Consider the following 20,645-nt stretch of genomic DNA (forward strand, 5'->3'; position numbering starts at 1 on the left):
CCCAAATATAACGTTTCACATTTGAATGGAATGTTTACATTGGATATATTCTCAATATCTTTGTGGAACTCTTCCCAATATGGTTTTATTACCTGGCAATCCCAAAAAACATGGAAGTGGTTGGCTCCTTTGGACCCGCAAAGTCTCCTGCAGGCGTCCCGTTGCTTTGATATCGTCTCTGAATGGGTGTAACAAAAAATCATAAAAAAAATTTACAGCAGAACTCCCGCCATGTATTTGATCTGGTCGAGACCCACTGCAGTTGACATATTTCCTCCTATCCTTCTTGTGTGATTATTACCTTAATTTCCTTTTCCCATTTCCTCTTTATGTATTCTGTATTCTCATGTTTAGAAAGATGAATGGCAGTATCTAATTTGGAGATAATTCTGTTTTCTGATTTGGGCTTAATTAGTGACAAAAATACCCCCATGAAACATGAGTCACTTTTTCTCAACACCCCTTTAAAATTCCTGTTAAAATAATGTCTCACCTGCAGGTACCTAAAATAAATCATCTTTTCCTAGTTCACGATCCTTCTGTAAGGTTTCAAAACTGTGAAATATGCCTTTGTGGACAAATGAATAATAGGTAGTTAATCCTTTTGAGATCCATAATTTGAATCTGTTATCAAATCTATTTGGTGCAAAATCTGACACCACCTCATAATTTTAGACAAATCTCCTATTCCGCAAATTTTAGCCAATTCCTGCCAGGACTTGAAAAAGCTACCTGTCAGGACTTGAAAAAGCTACCTGTTATGGAGTCTTCTGGGATCTGCTGTTCTTCTATTTCCTTCCAGGCTGCGGTGTATGATGGTGAACAGAGGCAGACTAAAGGTCCCAGCTGGGCTGCATGATAGTATTCCTGTAAACAGGGAAGGCCCACTCTACCCTTTCCTTTTTTTAGTTGCAAAGTTCTAAACTTAATTCTGGCCTTTTTACCCTGCCACTAATACCTCGTTATTAATCTATCCCATGCTAAGAATTGTTTAGATGGGATTCTGACTGGTAGACGTTGAAATAAATAAAGCAACTGTGGAAGAATGTTCCTCCTGATGGATTCTGTCTGGGAGCTTAAATTTAAAAAGGGAATAATATTCCATCTATGTAAATTTAATTTTATTTAAAAATTTAGTGGGCCATAATTTATATCAAACAGTTTTGAGAAGTCCCTCGGTAGTGAAACATCCAAATATTTGATAGTCTCAGCCTCCCAATTCCACTTGTACATAGTTTTAATTGAAGTCAGTGGATAATAGTTAAATGTTAATACTTGAGTTTTATTTATATTAATGTTGTAACCAGAGATTAAACAAAACTCTTTGAGCAACTTCATAACTTTTGGGATTGTCTGTGTGGGCTGTGTTATACTTATCAATAAATCGTCAGCGAACAAAGATAGTTTTTGTTCCCCAGATGTGATTTTAACCCCCTACCTCTGCCTGATCAGTTGACTCATGGGCTCAATAAACAAGGCAAAGAGAAGCGGCGATGCACAACACCCCTGTCTCGTTTCCCTTTCCAAAGTGAATGAATTGGTCAAATCTCCCAGTCAGAGTCTCTTTAAACTCAAACTGCTGCAGCTTCAACCTCTGTGGATCATCAGGACACAGCTCAGCCTCTCTCGTCTACCAGTATCTTGGCAACCACCCTCTGCAAAGAGAAGAAGGAGGAACATAGAAGATCAGTGTGTTTCCACCCTCTCTCCATCAGCTGTCAGTCAGTGATGCACTACATCCAGGATAACGAGTTGCAGGGACTTCAGTCCTGTTCAGAGCAGATCTGGAGTGAACGCACTGAGCTCCAAGCTCACACATCTGTGCATGATTTTTGGCATCACGTCTGTTTCCTCTGCAGGTTTCTCTCAATTCCACAGTGGAAACCAGCTGCTGAGACTCATTAAAGGGTTTCATTACTGCCCAAATACTCTAGTGATGGATTTATTGATGCTCCATTTAAACACACAAACTCTGGTTGTAGTTGAACATGTCATCTGTTTCTGAAATATCAACTGACTAATAAATATGGATGCTGTCCCTGAACACACCTGGATGAAACTAATGGCATAAGGACACATGTCCAGATGTGATGAGTGGATTTCAGCAAAGGTTCTACTGTGTAAACAGAACATATGGTTACTAAATGTAACAATGGTTTGTGAAATCAGAACCAGTGATTTCCAGGGTGCAGTCAGACTGATCTCAGAGCGGTGACTAAGAGGAAACTGATCAGCCGTTTCCTGTTGAAATGAGAGAACAAACAGTCTGATGCCAAATTTGATGCTCCTGTTGAATGAGGACCACTGTCACTTGATATGTTAGATGGTTGTCAGCTGATTTAAAAATAGTCATGTAAGAGGCCCTCATCAATGGATTGCACATATTGTAAAGAAGAAATCTTAATGATGATTATCAAAACATAATTAACAAAAATAAACAATGCTGTTGCTGCTGAAAAAGCAGGAGTTAGCAGCAGAGAAATGCTGAACAAGTCAATGCATGAGTGTTATTTGACAAAGTATTAATGTTGTATTCTCACAATACACTCAATCAACCTCCATAAAGAGATTTGTGTGCGATGATTAGATGTCTAGGTGAAACCCAAAAGACACAAAAAGGACGTGGCAGCAAATCAAGATGAAATTTAAAAAAACATTTTAATCAAGTAAGGACCTGTTATGAGCTATTGTTGTATTTTACCTTAACCAACTAAAACATTAATTGGCTGTTCAACAAAATCAATTAACGATGGTATGATGTGAGGCATTAAAATACCTGATTATGTTTATTCATCCCTTTACCCTTTACTCAATGACACCCTTCCATCTAAAAAAGCAGTTGACACTGATAATTTTCTAGATGTGGATTTTGTGCCAACCTCACTTTTTTATTAATCATTCATCGTTTCGAGTTGAATTAAAGGTGGGGTTATATAAGTAAAGGAATGTCATGTGGCCCTGACAGTGTTGGGGCAGGGAGACCTCAAAAACATGCAATTAACTTGTCTGGGGTAAATGTGTAATTGACATTCTCATTTTCACCAGCAGAAAAGCAAACTGCAGCACAAATAATTTTTCCAGAACTCAGAGTGTCCACTTGTGTTGTATAAACAATGTGCATGCGGAGAATGTTATCAAAGCAAATTAGTGATTGGGGCGAAAAACGGTAATGCTTGAAACATGTGAATTCAGAAATGTTTAGAAATGTATCTGTGGTCTGATCATCACTGTTGATGGAGCCTTCTGTGGATTATTTGCACTCCAGAAAGGGAGTGCAAATATATCTGACACCTCCTAGTACCAAGTCTCAGCTAAAAAATTGGACAAAATGCTGTCTGTCTTTCTGAAACTGAAGACCCAAAGTATGCAGCATTACCTGAGAACTTACTCTGAATTTCTACTAACTTTCAGAAACAGGACCTTGGAATTCAGCTTTATTTCCTGGAGACATGACAATAAGTCATCTTCGTGTCAACACAAACACACGACTACAACAAGTTTATGGCTCATTCTATTGGCCCATTGTTGACTTTTTATTTAATCGGGAATCTTGTCACCATCCTCCACCCACTGAAAAGCTGTAACTTCACTGGAAACACTGGATCTTTGCTTTTATATCAGCTGGGTTCAGTACAATACTGCTGACAGCAGCCGTACTCACTCCAACTAGCTACTTACACAGAATTCAGTTTGTAGTCTGGACTCTTTACAAGATCCTCCAGCTGCTGAACATCTGACTCCTTCAGGATGTTGAACCTGAGGTTCAGTTCTGTCAGATGGGAGGGGTTGGACTTCAGAGCCGACACCAGAAAAGCACAGCTGATTTTTGACAATCTGCAGCGATCCAATCTGAATAAAAGAATAAAACATTTGAGATAACAGAATACAGGCTAAAACAGTCCAAAAGAACAACTTAACAAGCTCTGATTAATATTAGTGACAACATGTTGCTGCTTCAAATTAGACCTGCTGACTTCGGGTCTTAAGCTCTGTTGGCTCCACCAGCAGCTCCATCAACACAAATTCAGGATTTGAAGCCAAATTATTCAAGTTTCATGGAAAACAAACAATTTGGGAAAAATGTGGAGGACTTGTGAACTAATGGAGATAAATGCAGATGAATTAACTATTTTAATTATTCCACAGCCATAAAAAGTAAAAGGCACCATTTCGTAGTCAGAGGGAAAGGCCATTTTTACAATCAATGTCAAAAGTTCACACTGCATGTTTTAGACATTTCTTCTTATTGACAGGAATAGAAACCTAAACCATAGGGTCAGTGAGTTGATAACTAAACCTAATTAAAACACATGGGTAACCCTGACATTGATAGCTGAGAAACTTAAACACTAAAGGTCAGTGGATTTAACATAACTTAATTAACTTTCTGTTCGGACCAACTTTTGGAGTCATGGACTGACCGTAATTTCGTTAGACTTCAGATTTGTACTATCAGCATTGATTGTAAAAATAATGGTGTCCTGTGACAGTGTGACTGGAGTTTTATCATACATTCTGTTTGTTCTCGTGCACCTGCTAGTTCAATACAATTCAATCCATCTTTATTTCTAAAGTACTTTCAATTCCCAAAGGTACTGAAGTGCTGTACAAAATACCTAAAAATATTTAAAACATAAAAAATGCTAGTTTAAGAGAACACACATAAAATATCGAAATGGAATATAAAAATATTGTAAAAAAAAATTACAATACATTAAATGACTAATAAACTGAGCAGAAGGTAACATCAACTTGTCACATGGTGTCAAAGGCCAAAGCAAAGAAATTAGCTTTAAGAAGAGATTTAAAATCAGACAGTGATGTAGCCAATTTGATGTTTAGTAGAAGCTCATTCCACATTTTAGGACTTGCCAGAGTAAAGGCATTAAGCTTCCATTTTGTTTAAGGCACACTAAGAAGCAGCTGATCAGCTGACCTAAGGGAGCAGGATGATTTATAATAGTGCAGCATTTACCATAGGGCAAGGCCATGAAGAGCTTTAAAAACAAATAGAGAAATTTTAAAATGAATCCCAAGTTGTACGACAAATCAAAGAAGTGAAGCTAAAACGGCAGAGCTGTGCTCATATTTCCATGTAATAGATAACAGACTTGCTGCTGCATTTTGCGCTCTCTGTAGCTGGGCAATATAGAAGTTGCTTACCCCCAAATAAAGCACATTAATCCAGCAGACTAGTAACAAAGGGATGGATTACTGCCTCAAAGTCCTTACTGGTGAGAATTGGCTTTATTTTAACCAATTGCCTTAACTGCTAGAAGCTGAACTTAAAAACTGCCCTTATCTGAAATTGTCATATTTAATGTCAGCATCCACTTTAACCTCAAGGTTGGTGATAAAAGATTTTAGTAAGATGAATAGTAATAAGGTAAATATTAAAATTCTACCAACAGAAGATAGGAACTTTGTTTCTCACACTGCATGAAAAGTGAGATTTTCGTCCCCGTAAACTACCGCAGATCTCCCTCATTTTCGGCAGTTAACGACAATTTGCAACCCGTGCTGTGCCACAAATTGTCGGAACCGGACAATGACGTATGTGGAGAGCGATCAGCTGTACTAATGGCCCTAATTAGCATATGAATGCAGCGAACCCACGCGGCTGGCCAGGTCTGGCTTGAATAACCTACTCAGTATTGGCTGAATCCACTATTTCAAACAAGTAAAATCGCTCGTGATTGGCAGCAAAACCACACGTGGCCAGGCCAGGCTTGAATGTTCTTACTCATGATTGGTTGGCATATATATATATATTTATTCATATATTCATATATATATATACATACATATATATATATATATATATATATATATATATATATATGTATTTATTCATATTATGCTGTATATTCATGTTATCCTACACTACTACACTATTATTAGGCTACCATCAAGGACATGAATGAATTTATACAGGAAATTAACATTTGCCAGGAAGATGTTTATGCAAAGAAAGAGCTTTATTAAAACAAACACAACTATTTACAACGTGAGGATTTGCCCACACATGCAAATCCAAAAATTACAACTCCGTGAACTGTCCGTTTGCCTCCTCGGGGTTGTAGGTAAATGCTGGCAGCATTCTCTCCGAGGCAGGTCCGATGTGCAGACGCCTACTGTGCGTGGCTCTGTACTTCGGCGTCGCCTCTAACCGGGACTTTAGCTTCACACAGAGTTCAGAGAAATCCGGCCTACGAAATGACGGCAGCCATACAATCCATCCAGAGACCCCGCCAACGACGCCATCTTGTTCGCCAGACATGAGGTCGACGGTGGCGGACTTCCAGAGTTCCACTTCCTCATCCGCCTGCACACTCTGCCTCGATTCCAGCAGCTGTAAAAAAAAAAAAAAAAATGAATCAGTACTGTGCGATGGGATGCACTGCGTATGGACACAACACATCTATCAATGCACCTGAAAAATAGTCACCAAATAAAGTCTTACCCTCTTTCTTCTAGCTCGACTCCGAGCTGAATTCTTGGCAGCTTCAGCTCCTGCGTAACGTCTCATAATACGTCTTACAGGCGGCTGGAAAACAGTTAAATGAGTGGTATGAATAAAAATCAAACGCAAGTCACAGTAACAAGGAAGGAGAAAACAGTAAAACAAGTCACTTACACACAATGTCGTCTTTATCAACATCGTGTAAATCTGGACTTGCAGTTATTGCTCCGAGCAAATAGGAGGTCACCACCTCATTATGAGGCGTGCTTAGTCTGTGAAAACAAAATGTACAGTTATGATCGGTATCTATCCGTATCTATTTCCTTTTACCGCAGAATGAAAGCATATTCTTTAAATCTTACCCTTGTTCCGGTTCATAGCGCCTGCAATTTGTCTCCGAGTTGTGAAGACGGCGTACTGCTTACTGTGAATCACAAAAAATACACTTTAATAAAGCTTGTTCTTGCAAGTTGAACGCGAGACGTCGTCCAGCCATTGATCACTTACCAGCTGTTGTTGTTTTATTTCATCTTCAGGAGCGGAGCGCTCAGCACGTTTTTTTTTTTGCTTCTTCTTCTTCTTCTTCTTCTCTTCTATCATGGCGGATCGCAAGCAACTTTAAGGTGCATACTGTCACCTACTGTTCATGAGTGTGTAGCAACACTGTTTTACATCTATTAAATTCTATTTGTTAATTTTGTATTCTGAAGATAATAAATAATAAATAAATAATGCTTTCCTTAATCTATAAATCTCCTTTATATTTCCTTTATTTCCCAATAATCCTTTAAGATTCCATTCTTGGCCTGTCCTTTTATTCCCAACAAGTTTGTAAAATTGTTGAAGTTACATTTTCATCCATACTACTTTTAATTTTCCTCCAATATACTAAACCTAATTTCATTCTTCTGAATTCCAGTGGAGTTTCTCCAGTCTCTACTAAAAGAGCGTTGATAGGTGTTGTTTTCACTGCTCCTGTGCATATACGTAAAGCCCTACTTTGTAATCGATCTATTCATTGTAATGTTGTTTTAGCTGCTGCTCCATAAATAAAACTGCCATAATGTATTATTGATCTCATGAGAGCCCTATATATGTTTAATAATGATTGTCTATCTGCACCCCAATTATTTCCAGCCACAGCCTTCAGTAAATTTATAACTTCTAACCAAATAACACATTTTACGAAGTGATCAGTCCACAAGTAAAAAACCAGGAGACTTGTTGATGAAACTTCTGGCCATGGTGCTTTTGTTATGGCAATCAACCTTCAAGATTTCTGACAATGCCATCACATCACTTCTTCTGTGCATCAACATTTCATGTGGATACTTGGAAATGTTGTCTGTGTGTGCTAATGCCCTCACTGCCTTTGCAAGCAATATTCCAAAGACTTTATTCTCCTTGAGGAAATGGACTGGTGTCCTCCGTGACAACTTCTTACAGTATGTGGTTTGTCCAAAATGTATGACAGTATACATGATTACTGAAACCTACGAGCTCAGACGCGATGGCACAAAGGTTTGTAAGACTTGTGGTCACATACCATTCTACAATCACCCACAGCTAAAGTCTGTGAAATGTGGCTCTGTCTTGCTAAAGGCGAAACCTCCCCCTGCAACACTGATTTGCGTTTATATAGCTCACAGCATTTTCATTTACATGTTAAAGCCTGCCCTAGAATTAGGAGGAGGGGGGTCATGGGGGGACAACTGCCACGTCAATTTCTGACAATTCATGGCAGTTTTCGGTGTTGACTGCAAATTACCGTGAACAGCCGTTAACCTGAACTTCCACGACAATCTACAGTGCCGCATAGTGACGAAAATCACACTTTTCATGCAGTGTCAGCTGAGTGATATTCAAATATTTACAGAAATAACAACTCAACTATTTTGTAGTCATACAGAAAAAATTTTTTAAAACTAATCTTATGAAGGTCTGAAGATAATAAAAATGGCAAAGTAAATTAGCATTTTTCATGTATTCTATCATCCTCTTTTTCATTGTTTTTTTTTTTAATAAAACTATTTGACCACAGGCCAGTGAAACAAGGGAAAACATCTCTGTATGAAAATGAAAACCTCCATCTAGCAACATTGGAGCTGATGGACAGGGACACCAAAGCCTAACAGTGCCCCCACCTTCAAGTCCAGATCAAACAAGCCTCTCTAGCATGGGCATAACGGACAGAAGAAGCAGGTGGGACATGTGCCTCCCCCTCACTTTTCAAATCTTTGACCCTTGTCCCAACCACTTTTTTCAGACACTACAACCGTTTAATATGTTATTTACATGTGGTTAAGTGTTTTTCCGAGCTGTCTTTAAATGCACTATAAGAGAACTCTCAACTCTGTTAACGCTGTGGATCACAGATGGGAGATGTGCTGCTGAGCAGTTCTTTACAGTGTGTGTGTGTGTGTGCAGGATGTTCAGCAACCCAGACAGAGCCATCAAGAGGAAGAAAACTTTAAACTGTTTTTTTCTTTTTCAGATAAAACATGTAAGATGAGTAATACTGCTGTTGCATGCAGATAATGTTAGCTAAAAGATGACTCGTTAATACATGCCAGTATATCATGTTAAGCAGAGGTGGATAGAGTAGCCAAAAATTGTACTCAAGAAAGAGTAGCACTACTTAAACATATTTTTACTCAAGTAAAAGTAAAAGATAGTCATCCAAGAACTTCTTAATCGGAGTCCTTAATCCTCAGTTGAAAAAAGGCATATAATCACATGTATGGTTTACTTTATTTTAGGATTAATTTGGGAGCTAATTCTGTTTTGCTCAAGTAGCTTTGGTTTTTCAGCCATATTAGAATATTTTCAAAAGAGCTCCTGTTCTCTTCCTCTCCTGCTCACTGCTTTGTTGTGAAGAACCTTGGAATGGTATAAATATTTGTCTTCTCTGTGCAGATTTGCACCTTGCTTGCACTTTTTTTTTTTTTTTTTTAAAAAAGAGAGAGAAAGAGGGAAAAGGCTTTCACATGGAAATGCTTTCTTTTTTCAGTTGGGTTTTCAACATAAAATGGGAAATGATATGAAACAAATATGGTGATGAAATTATGTTGCAGAGAACTTCAACGGTCAGACAATAAAAGTTAAGACACACATAAAATGCATTCTGTTAAGAATTACTAGAAAACTACACCAAATACATTTAAACTTAAAGACTACTCTTTTAATTAATAATTCAATTGCAGAATTCTGAGAGCTAAATAATTGTGCACAGAAATATCTTGAATGTGAAAGTGCTTGGAGGATGTTTTTTTAATAAATGACACATGAATGGGGGTTTTGATAAGAACACTAATTACACGTTGTTTCTGTTCCCCAATAGAAACAAGGGCTCGTGTCTGCAGACATCTTCACAAAGTGTTTTATTAGGGAGAAATGCAAATAAAATGCTCAGTGCCACTTCCAGAACTGAACATTCATTACCATCCAGCTCAATCATCCAGCCTGCAAGGGGGAACCAAGAAGAGGACTGGGGTTGCAGAAGCCAGAGAACTCTGATTTCTTTTTCTTCGACGGGAGGAGTTACCTGAAGGACCCTAAGTGCGATTAGATAAATTTGTGCCTTGTGCCCTGAATGGCCTGAAGGCTTTCTTACCTTTGCGTTCTTCTTCTCATATTGTGTTGCTGTTTGTTTAACTGCTCTGTTCCACTGACTCATATGTTTGATTTTTTTTGTGTGTTATGAGATCTACACTGCAATATTACATCATGTTGATCAATATGGTTTTATGGTAAAGAAAGGAAACTGTTTGCTTCAGACACACCTATGGTTTATGCACCTTTTGATTTGATATAGGAAGAACCAGGATCTGATTGGTTCTAAAGATCCGTTAATATTAGCTGGTAATGGTAACTCCTAGTTTTAATAGAGGTACTTCTCGCTCAGATTTGCCGAGAGCATTATTTCATCTGGGGTCACATCAGTTTTTATCATCCTTTAGAGAGGATGAGTTTTTCTGGGGACTGAAGGCCCGGCCTGCCCTCTGATGCCCCACACTGGTACTTATGGATTTGTAAGGTATGAAAGTGATGGATGATTGTCCATGGGAATGGAGAACCAAGTGGGGTTTGACAGGGTTGGGGAAGAGTAGACGGATTCAACCTTGGTTACTGAACAGGTTTAGCTTACCTAGTCTAATGTCAGATTAAAGTAATGTGCACACAGACCTAAAACAGGCCTTACTTAAGTAGATGAAACCTAAACTGTAGATAAAAGCTAAACCTTTTATCTTGTGTGCTAAAACTCTATGAAGCATTCATGTTGATCTGTACTAAAAGTTCCAGCACTGCCCGGTTCTAGCCCAGGTTGAAGACCATGTATCAGAGCAGAGACCAGGCAGCTGCACTGGCAGTAAACGAGAGCCTGCAGATAGTGATAGAGCAGGAGTTGGATCTTTGTTTGTTTATTTATTTGTATTTTCAGATATTATTTGACTTCTGCACTTTTTGCATTATTAAAGGAATGAGAAATGCATTATGACATTTTTCTTTATCTTGATTAATTTTGCATATCTGTTACATTTGACTAAAATGTGTATTTGCTTAATTTTGTGTCACTTTCGATGTTCATGCCAATAAATAAGATTATGGTGCTTATTACCCTGTCACCTTGTCACTCCCATTTCATTTAGTTTGATATGTATTAATTTGCTTCCATGAATAAGCAAATTGTGCACGAGTTCAAAACTTTTGGCTAAAATTCATGAAAATTCATGTTTTCTGCTTATTATTTTAGAAATCATTGCAGGAACTTGAAGAAAGAAAGAATGTTTAACTGGACCAACCGAGTAAAGCGGAAAACAGACTATACCAAGAAGATCCTCAGTGTGGAAGTATCAAATCAGTCATATGCCTGCAGTTCAGCATCAACAAATCTTTCACATCAGAAATATCAGCACTAAACTAAAACACGTAGTCTTACTTCAGTATTTGTAATTTGCAGAGGGAAGTCTCTAGGAAACCACAGAGCTCCTTCACGCCAGCATCTGTCAGGTCTTCATTCCAGCTCAGGTCCAGTTCTGTCAGATAGGAGGGGTTGGACTTCAGAGCTGACACCAGGGAAACACAGCTGATCTCTGACAACCTGCAGTTTCTCAATCTGAATAAAGAATAATACATACAAGCTGAAGCCAACAGGGTGCAATTTAAGACTGAAATATGAAAAACTAAATATAATGTAGAAAATTAATTTCACTGAATGTAAAAGTCCCTGAAACATGATAACCTGATGTCTAATATTTGATCCAGTAAAGATGATTTAAATAGTTAAAACAAGCATAACCGGAATATGTTGTTATTACAAGTAAATGTCAAGATAAAGTTGTATTTATTAGTCTCTTTTGTGATCCTTATTTGTTACAGTTTTAAGATCTTTTGTGACAAACAACACATGTTGTTGGAATATTTCAGTCTGAACTTCGGTGGTTTTGCTGGGATTAAAATGGACTTTAATAACTAAACTGTGTCTGTGATGTCTAAAATTGTAATGATCTCAGCACTACTGCTGGTCTGATCCCACACCTTACACACCTGTGCAGCTCCTCCCTGTGCTCATCATTCCTCATCAGATCCACCTGTACCACCTGCTATTTAACCAGCCTTCAGACCAGACACTAGTGCCAGATTATTTGGAGCCACCAGTGAGACTAATCCAGTGTTCTTTTCCTGACTTCCTGCCTGCCTGTTTTCCTGACCTGTTTCTACCTTCTGTTTGCCTGACCCCTGCCTGATTGGATTGCCTGCCTGTTTGCCTGACCGGACCTGCCTCCTGATACCTGAGCCTGCCTGACCCTGTTCTGATTGTAAACCTGCCTGTTACCAGACTTGGACCTGTGCCCTAACTCTGTCTTGGATTTCCCTATGAATTCCCATTGGACCTCGGATCACCCGGCTCTGACTGTGGACCTAATCCTGACGATAGTCCTGCAACCTGCAGCAGGAGGTTGCAGGTCTATACCTTTTAATAAACTGACTGAAATTGTTCACTGTTTGGACATCCCCAACAGCTCAAGTCTGATGACCCATAAAGTTCTAAGTAGGGTTAGTTTAACACTAGAAGTCCCAGAGAATTTCGGTTTTCTTGCAAGCCCCCCTCCCCTCTTCTAGTTTGTGTATTCACTCTACCTTGCTAACTGTCCCTATTGTAATGCAAATAACCTGTGACGGGTCCTCGTTCCTGAGCTGAGAAGAGGTCATAGACATGCTTTTCCAACAAGACAAGGCAGAGCCTATTTATATTGTCCATTTACCAACAGACTTATTTATATTGTAAAGCTCACTATGTGAAAGAAAGGCCAACTTAGAGAATAATTGTATTTTGTCTTGTCTCGCCTTTTTATGTCATTCAACATTTCAGCTTAGAAAATGACAAGAAGTATGACTTCAGTATTGGAGTAACATTGATTTGACCCAAGGAAAAGCATTACATATAAAGCTACAATTGTCCCATTTAGCAGTTTCCACAAACCCAAAGTGAGTCCTTCTTGCATTTGCGACAGGTATACTTTGTGCAGTGCACACAACGCTCAGTGCTCTGGTTCCTGTTGCAGAGATTGCGCACACCTGGCACTGTGTTGTTTTACCATGAGAACGTCTTTTCATCTCACGATGCTGTCTCATCTTTTCTTCTTGTATTGCCTTTTCCTGCATAAACCTGTAACGAAGTTCATCAAATTGTCCATAGTTACAGTCCTGCCCTGGTCCATAAATGGCTCCATCAGTTTCACAACAATGTTCTCAAACAGCCTTTCTCCTGTGGGGCGGGAGGGATCTTTTCCCAAATAGGGGATAGCATTACACGTGTATTTTGTGTCCAGATCCACTGCAATCCAAAACTTAATTCCAAATTTATCAGGCTTGGATGCAATGAATTGCAGAAAGGGACAACAAACCTTTGATGGAAATAACTGCTCATCAACAGGGATATGTTGCCCTGGACTGTAGGACACACAGTGTTCCACACGTTCCAAACGAGTGTCTTTGTTGTCGAAGCGCAGATATTTGATTATCAGGGGCGGATTTACCATTAGGCGAAACTAGGCAGTTGCCTAGGGCAGTTGCCAAGTTCCTGGGGGCCCCGATTATCCAGCCAGGCTTTGATAATGATGTTGTTCCACCAGACTGAGAGAGTCCAGCATCATCCACTCTGCTGGTAAGCAGTCAGCACAGTGGATTTCCTGAAGATGACCCAGCTCTGGCCAATCAGCTGTCTGATCGTGCATGCTGCTCAATAGTACTGAGAGGACCGCTCCAGGTGAAGAACGGGATCTTTCCAAGAAATGGAGACGGGTGCAGATTTACTTCCAGCTATTATTTCATTCAAATGAGAAATGGAGAACAAATAAGCAAATCATGGCTTGTCTACTAGAAAAAGGGACAAAAGAAAACATAGAAGAAAACAACAAGAAAAGGGATAAGAAGAGAGGGACAAAAAGTAGAAAAAATAATGTATATCTTAAAAAAATTGTATTTGTATATAATGGGTCTGTTTTATGTGTAGTCTTCACAATTCAGAGGGCTCCATGCCTTTCTTTGCATTGGGCCCCAAATTTCCTAAATCTGCCCCTGTTCATTATGTCTTGAAACTGGTTTCGAGGCATTGTGGCTTTGATGTGTGCATTCCCAAAGTCTTTGGACCACAAATCCCGCATGGTGCCAACACTCCCCTGTGCTGCCTTCATAAACAGAACTGCAATGAAAGCCACCAAATTTGAAGTCAACGTTTTCGGCATCAGAATCACAGTCTGGCATGTCTTGTAACATAGCCAAAGCTTCCAAAGCGCTCAGTCTCCGTTTGGTACCGTACCAGCTTTGCCGGCGCTGTGGCGGAGGAGAGATTGCGCTGAAGTGACTTGAGTTATATTTGCCCCCTAGTAAATTGGGCAGGTGGTCATTATTGTATAAATATTAAAATATAAAAGCGTTCCAGCACATGTAGCATTTTCATTGATCAGTTATCAGCTGATCGCTGCGCGGGTGGCTCCGCTCCGCTGTCTGAAATTATTCCGGTCTTGGCGACACTGATGACGTAGACCTAGTTATATTAAATTACAAAAGGCCCACTCCGGACTCTGGTTAGGAATATATCTACTTAAGCTTCCCAGAAACCATAATACCACTCACATATCTTGAATGAGGTCGAGCATCATTGGAACAGTAGTTTAATATCTGCCATATGTCAGCAGTTTAGTATCAACATCAGAAATATCAGCACTAAACTAAAACATGGAGTCTTACCTCAATATCTGTAGTTTACAGAGGGGAGTCTGGAGAAAAACACAGAGCTCCTTCACTCCAGCATCCTTTAGGTTGTTCCTTCTCAAGTCCAGTTCTGTTAGATGGGAGGGGTTGGATTTTAGAGCCGAGACCAGAGAGGCACAGCTGACCTCCGACAAACTGCAGTACCTCAATCTGAATAATGAATAATACATGTGAGCTGAAGCCAGGTATTATTATGAGCAAATATATAAAAATTAATAAAATAAATTTTACTGAATGCAAAAGTCACATGATGAATGGATGTCTAATATTGTATCTAGTCAAACTGATTTAAAGAGTTTAAACCAGAAAAACTAAAATAAGTTATTTTTATAACTTATTTATTAACCTATATATTAATAGAATATTTCATCTTATACAAATAAACATGTGTTTAAATATTACTGAAGAAATTATCCTGCTGCTTCTCAGGCAGCTTAGCGCTACCGAAGAGCAGTATAGACCTGGAGTCATTAGGTAGCGCTTTCTTAAAATGAATGTACGGGTATTGTTGTTAATAAAAGTTCTAGAAAATCCTTCAAACAAAACAAATATATGTTTAAAAAATGTTTCAGTTATATTGTGCTTTATTATTATTTTGTCCATGTATTTATTTACAAGTTCTGATCAGACCCAACTCACCAAGAAAATTCTACCCACTCATTTGAATATAAGAACATGAAATAAAAAGAGTTTGAAATAAAAATGGATTAAAAAAAAGAAGCTGAAATGGTAAGAACGATGGGATCGAGAAGTCAAGGCTGGATATTATAAAAAAAGAAGAAGTGAACGTTATATCAAGATTGAGATTTGGACATACAGGATTAAATAGCATGTTTAAAATAACTCATAAACATCTATCCATCCATTTTCTGACCCACTTAATCCCTCATGGGGTTGCTGGTGCCTATCTCCAGCGTTCACTGGGCGAGAGGGGTACACCCTGGACAGGTCGCTAGTCTGTTGCAGGGCTAATTCATAAACATACTTTAGGATATTGCAATCATTTCAGAAAAATGGAAACAGTATCATAATAAATATCCACATTAAAGAGAAGTGTTAGTCAGAAGTCGCCATAACAACAAGAATAATATAAGGACAAGGGAATTACTTCAAAGATCAGATCAGGGAAAAGATGCAAGTGGCAAGATCAGAATTGATCTTGCCACTTGCATCAAGAATAACCCAGGTATTTAGTATAACAGGGTGTCTACAAGTATAAACAAGTTAAATTTAATACTTTTTAAGACCTTTTAATACCACTTTTAAATGAAATTTAAGACCAAACGTATGATGGAAATACAAATCAAAATGACTGTTGAGTTTAAGAACATTGACTAAATGTGAGTAATGCGAAAAGACAAACATGTCATTACAGTCCTAAATTATATGTATTACAATATTTTCAGAACATTTAGGTCCCATGAACAAATGCTTATAAAATCAAGTAAATATATAAAATACTGTTCCTTCAGAACAAAAATAAATAAAACTGGGGTTGCTGGAGCCTTTTTCCTGATATAAAATAATTGTAGCCGTCCAGTGGTTTCATGGGCTTTCGTGCTCTCTCATCTGTACTGGCCTGCGTGTTTATAAGGCAGCTGTATATGTCGCGGTACGGAACCCTTGGCCAGCATTTCCCAGACTCGCTCCGTCCCTTCAGGCTTTTGCTGTGTGGATCTGGCAAACTGACACCATCAATCATCAACTTACTCTTAAAACAATCTTGTGATACGTTATCTAAAGAAGAAAAATACGTGGAGAACTCGTCAGTTTCTCTGTTTGCGTCCGCCATTGTGTTCGCCTTTTGCCTACCCGTCCGGCGTGCATGCGCGAAAAACCCGCATCAAAACAATAACAATGAACTACCTTATAGGCCATCGCTGTGGTGCCGGTGTTATACATTTACATGTACATTTGCCAAAAAACGCACCCCCTGCTATTTTACTGAAATATACACTTGTAGCTGATTTAACATTTCCTACATGTTTACAAATGTGTTACAAGCTACCCGTATGAATTTCATGAGTCTGGGACAATTTTTAGATTAAAAACATAGGGGGTGCATTTTTCGGCAGCCATTTGCCAAAAAACGCACCCCCTGCTATCTATGAGGGTTTGGCACTTGTATGACTTTATTCCTGTATATCCATCTGTAGTTAAAGGATAAGGGTCAGCAAATGCAAATTCTGCCCGTTAAAACAATGACAGGGCAATTGTTGCTGTATGATCTGAAGCTCCATTTGGAACTTTTAAACAGGCTTTTGAAGAACTTTGATAATTTGCTGTTGTAATATTATAGAATTTTCAGAATAAAAAGCTAGCAGATGTGCAGAATCAAAAACAATATCATAAATACAAGTATAGAGCATTAAAGTATTGTTAAAAAGGTCATGCTATTTTCTGGAAAAATACATTATTGTATGAGTTAAGTTCTTTTCCGTTTTATGCCTCTTTCCTTGTAAGTTTGAAATGTCCCATGCCATGCCCATGACAGTCGCGAATGCATCACACTGGTCTATGAAGGCTGTGCTGTTTACTGTAGATGCAGTCTGATCTTCCGTTTAAGACAAAGCTTTGCAGTTTCAAAACTCACGTCGGTTCTCACGGTTTATTGTTGTATGTGAATGACAAGAGACCACAACAAATAAATCAGCCGTACCTCAGATAAAAACTTTGGATTTAATGGTGTTCATTACACCCGTACTTTTGTAAACGAATCTGCCAAATAAACACCGTTTTTTTCACACAAGAGGTATATTCAAACGTTTTGATATCACTAATATAAGAACAAGTAACTCCGTTGGTCACATTTTAATCCGTTTTCTTCGTCGATATTCAGCTGTACAGAGCGAGGCGCGCTCCCGCGACACCGGCCGGCCGGCGGGGTTCGCGCACCGCTGCGGTTGCTGTCACGCATTTTCCCGGCCCGTCCACCGGGCGATTCACACGAACGCGTTTGGCAGCCCCCCGGGCCGGACAATTTATACCGATCGGCGGGCCGGACAATTTTCGGCGGGCCGGACAATTTATACCGATTCCTGGACGGTGACTACAAACAGAAAAAACGGCCGATGACGCCATTAACGCCGAGCATGTGAAAAACATCGACTTACCGTTGTATCAACTCAGCCCATTTTCCAGTCTTTCTAAGCTCTCGACACTCAATCCATCGTTTGAGCTGAACGTTGGTATGTTGTTCCACAGTTCTACCAGTAAACCGGGCGCCTGGAAAGTTTAACAGCTGAAAAGTCGGTCATATTGTTGTATCTGTTGCATGTGTAACGGCTGGTTGCTACGTGCGCTCTCACACCATTTGTCCTACCTTAGAGGCAAAGGGCGTTGCTCATAAGATGGTGACGTCACGTGCGTACCGCGCCAACAGTGCTCGGTCTGTGGCTGATGACGTGTCACAAGCACACGAGCCTGCTCAAGAACGCATATTGAGAAACGGCCATCGACAACGCAGTGCATAGGCTACCGGAAAAAAATATTTGACCTAGCAGAACAGATTGCCCGTATTTTCACGGTGACGTGACACACCAATATTTAAGACCCATGCAAAATTAATTTAAGACAATTTAATACTTTTCAAGGCCTTATTTTGAGGAAATTGATTTACGACTTTTTAAGACTTTTTAAGGACCCGCGGCCACCCTGTATAATCTCCCTCCGCTGCTATGCGTGAACCTGGGAATGAATAGATTTGCAATTAGCACAGGAAAAACAACGGCCATAATGGAGCAAAGTGCATTGTTTACGTACCCCTGAAATGACGACAGTTTTCTTTTTAAGACAAAAAAGATTAACCCACTCAAAGTTGCTTTGTCCATGATCCCTTAAAGACTTAACAAGGGAGGGGAGCTTTGATGGCGTCAGATATGATTTTAGGAGGCTCCAACGGAATGTGATTTTTTTGTTTGTTTATTTTTTACACCACCTTCTCATTATTACTGTAAAACTATGATCTGCACGGGTCTTCATCTTGCTCTAAAATGTATTTGTTTGGCACTCAAATGAGATGAACAAAGACAGGTATGACAACCTGAAGGTTGTCCAAGCAGGGGGCTTTGGTTACATTAGAAGTTATTTGCTAGTTAGCATGAGGGAGAAGATGGAAGAGATGTGCGGGGACATTGTTGGAAGATTTGAGACTATTGTTGCAAATGTTGTCGAGCAGGAAGTTACGGGGGCTCTGGCTCCCTTGGAAAATAACATCACCTCGTTTTGCGTCTGTCATCTCTCGTCTGGAAGAAGCTGCTAACAAACACGATCAGAGCCTAACTAGCATACATGCCTCAGTTGATCAACTGCAAGAGAAAGTAAATTTCTTGTTGAAAAAATGTGGTGAATTATAGGGACGCTCCAGACTGAACAATTTTCATATTCTGGGGATTGTAAAGGATGCAGAGGGCCTTCATCCTACAGAATTTGTGGCCGGCCTTCCTTAAATTTGTCTTTTTCCTCTTTTTTTCATATTGTGTTTTTGCATTTTTGAGGCTCTTTTCTATGAATGATCATTGTTCATTTTTCAATGGATGTCGAAGTGTTTTTTCAATTTATGTGTATTATACATTAATTCTGAGATGGTTTCTTCCAAAAAAAATTATTATGATTACATACTCTTGATTCTTGAAAATAATTTCCACTCAAGTACTTTCTGAACAAACAAACATCTCCCAAAACAGAAAAGTGTAGAACACATTTAGTGCATTCATGATCCATTTCCTCCTTTACTTGCTCAAAGACTTCTTTCACCAGAGAAAATACATCAACCATAGCTCTGCAGTGAGAGCGCTCACTAGCTCACATACTGCATGTACAAATCTGACATAGGTGAGATTTATCAAAGTGGATTAGATTTAAAACCAAAACAGTTTAACAATTTTTACCATGAATTTACTTAAAGTTGTTTTTGACTTTGAACTTGTTTATCACCTTATTTATGTAACTTAGTCACATCATAAATTTCTTACCATCTTTGAGCAAAACGCAGCACACACACCAAATGTAATCTCACTAGTTACACAATAGTTTCTAATACTTACTTTTCAGTTTTATTACTTCAAACTGTACTTTTAAGACACATCTTAACATGTCTGGTAATATTTTCACATGTAAACATAACTAAACTCAAAATATTGATAGAAGAAAGTTTGAAAAAGAAAGAAACCTTTTCTGGATAAAACAGTGAAGTAGACAATGAACTTCACCATGAAGATCTTCAGTGTGGATCAGTATAATATCATCCATAAGTCTGCCGTTTAGTGTCAACACAACTTTCTCATCAGAAATATCAGCACTCAACTAAAACTTGGAGTCTTACCTCATTATCTGTAGTTTGCAGAGGGGAGTATGTAGGAAACCACAGAGCTCCTTTACTCCAGCATCATTCAAGTTTTCATTCTCACTTAGGTCCAATTCTGTCAAATGGGAAGGGTTGGACTTCAGAGCAAAGCCCAAAGAAGCATAGCTGATCTCTGACAACTTGCAGCCCTCCAATCTGAATAAAGAATACAACATGTGAACTGAAGCCAACAGATTATAGGTATAAACTGAAAAGTGAACAAATAAATAATAAAATTGTAAAGAATATATTTTCCTTAAAATATCCAGTAAAACTGATTTAAAAAGGTAAATGAATGTAAGTAGATCATTTTCACACATATACACATATATGTATGCATGCATACATATATATGTACCAGAGGTAAGGCATAACTGTAATATTGCAAATGTGCTTATTTATTTTCAGCAGAGTAGCTGGCTATCTACTGGCTACCCCTGGCTCTAAGTTGTTCAATCTGTTGTGCCATCAGGCCATGAGGGAAAAATCAAAATGGTGTAACCTTTTCTTCTTTTCTGTCGACTCTAGAGGAGAGGGTCCACGCTGGGGAGACCAGCCACC

At 38.9% G+C, this 20,645-nt stretch overlaps 1 protein-coding gene and 2 long non-coding RNA genes across 3 annotated transcripts in view; 1 reads left to right on the top strand and 2 right to left on the bottom strand.

The window, feature by feature from the left end:
* Positions 1-1,089: 1,089 nt before the first annotated feature.
* Positions 1,090-20,645, bottom strand: part of LOC105932155 (NACHT, LRR and PYD domains-containing protein 12) — a 38,725-nt gene continuing 19,169 nt past the window's right edge. The window contains exons 5-9 of the mRNA XM_036125539.1: positions 20,064-20,240; positions 14,717-14,890; positions 11,403-11,579; positions 3,679-3,849; positions 1,090-1,655 (exon numbers count right to left, since the gene is read on the bottom strand). Coding sequence (XP_035981432.1) covers positions 1,631-1,655; positions 3,679-3,849; positions 11,403-11,579; positions 14,717-14,890; positions 20,064-20,240 — 724 coding nt within the window. The 3' untranslated portion in view covers positions 1,090-1,630. The remainder of the gene's footprint in view (positions 1,656-3,678; positions 3,850-11,402; positions 11,580-14,716; positions 14,891-20,063; positions 20,241-20,645) is intronic.
* LOC118556915 lies at positions 6,188-6,665 on the bottom strand. Its single transcript, XR_004927487.1, has 3 exons — positions 6,638-6,665; positions 6,464-6,547; positions 6,188-6,352 (listed from the first exon to the last, which is right to left on the bottom strand). It is a non-coding gene; the product is annotated as an uncharacterized LOC118556915 (long non-coding RNA).
* LOC118556914 lies at positions 16,085-16,220 on the top strand. Its single transcript, XR_004927486.1, has 2 exons — positions 16,085-16,114; positions 16,156-16,220. It is a non-coding gene; the product is annotated as an uncharacterized LOC118556914 (long non-coding RNA).

Source organism: Fundulus heteroclitus, chromosome 21, assembly GCF_011125445.2.
Source record: "Fundulus heteroclitus isolate FHET01 chromosome 21, MU-UCD_Fhet_4.1, whole genome shotgun sequence".
In the NCBI taxonomy this organism is placed as follows: domain Eukaryota; kingdom Metazoa; phylum Chordata; class Actinopteri; order Cyprinodontiformes; family Fundulidae; genus Fundulus; species Fundulus heteroclitus.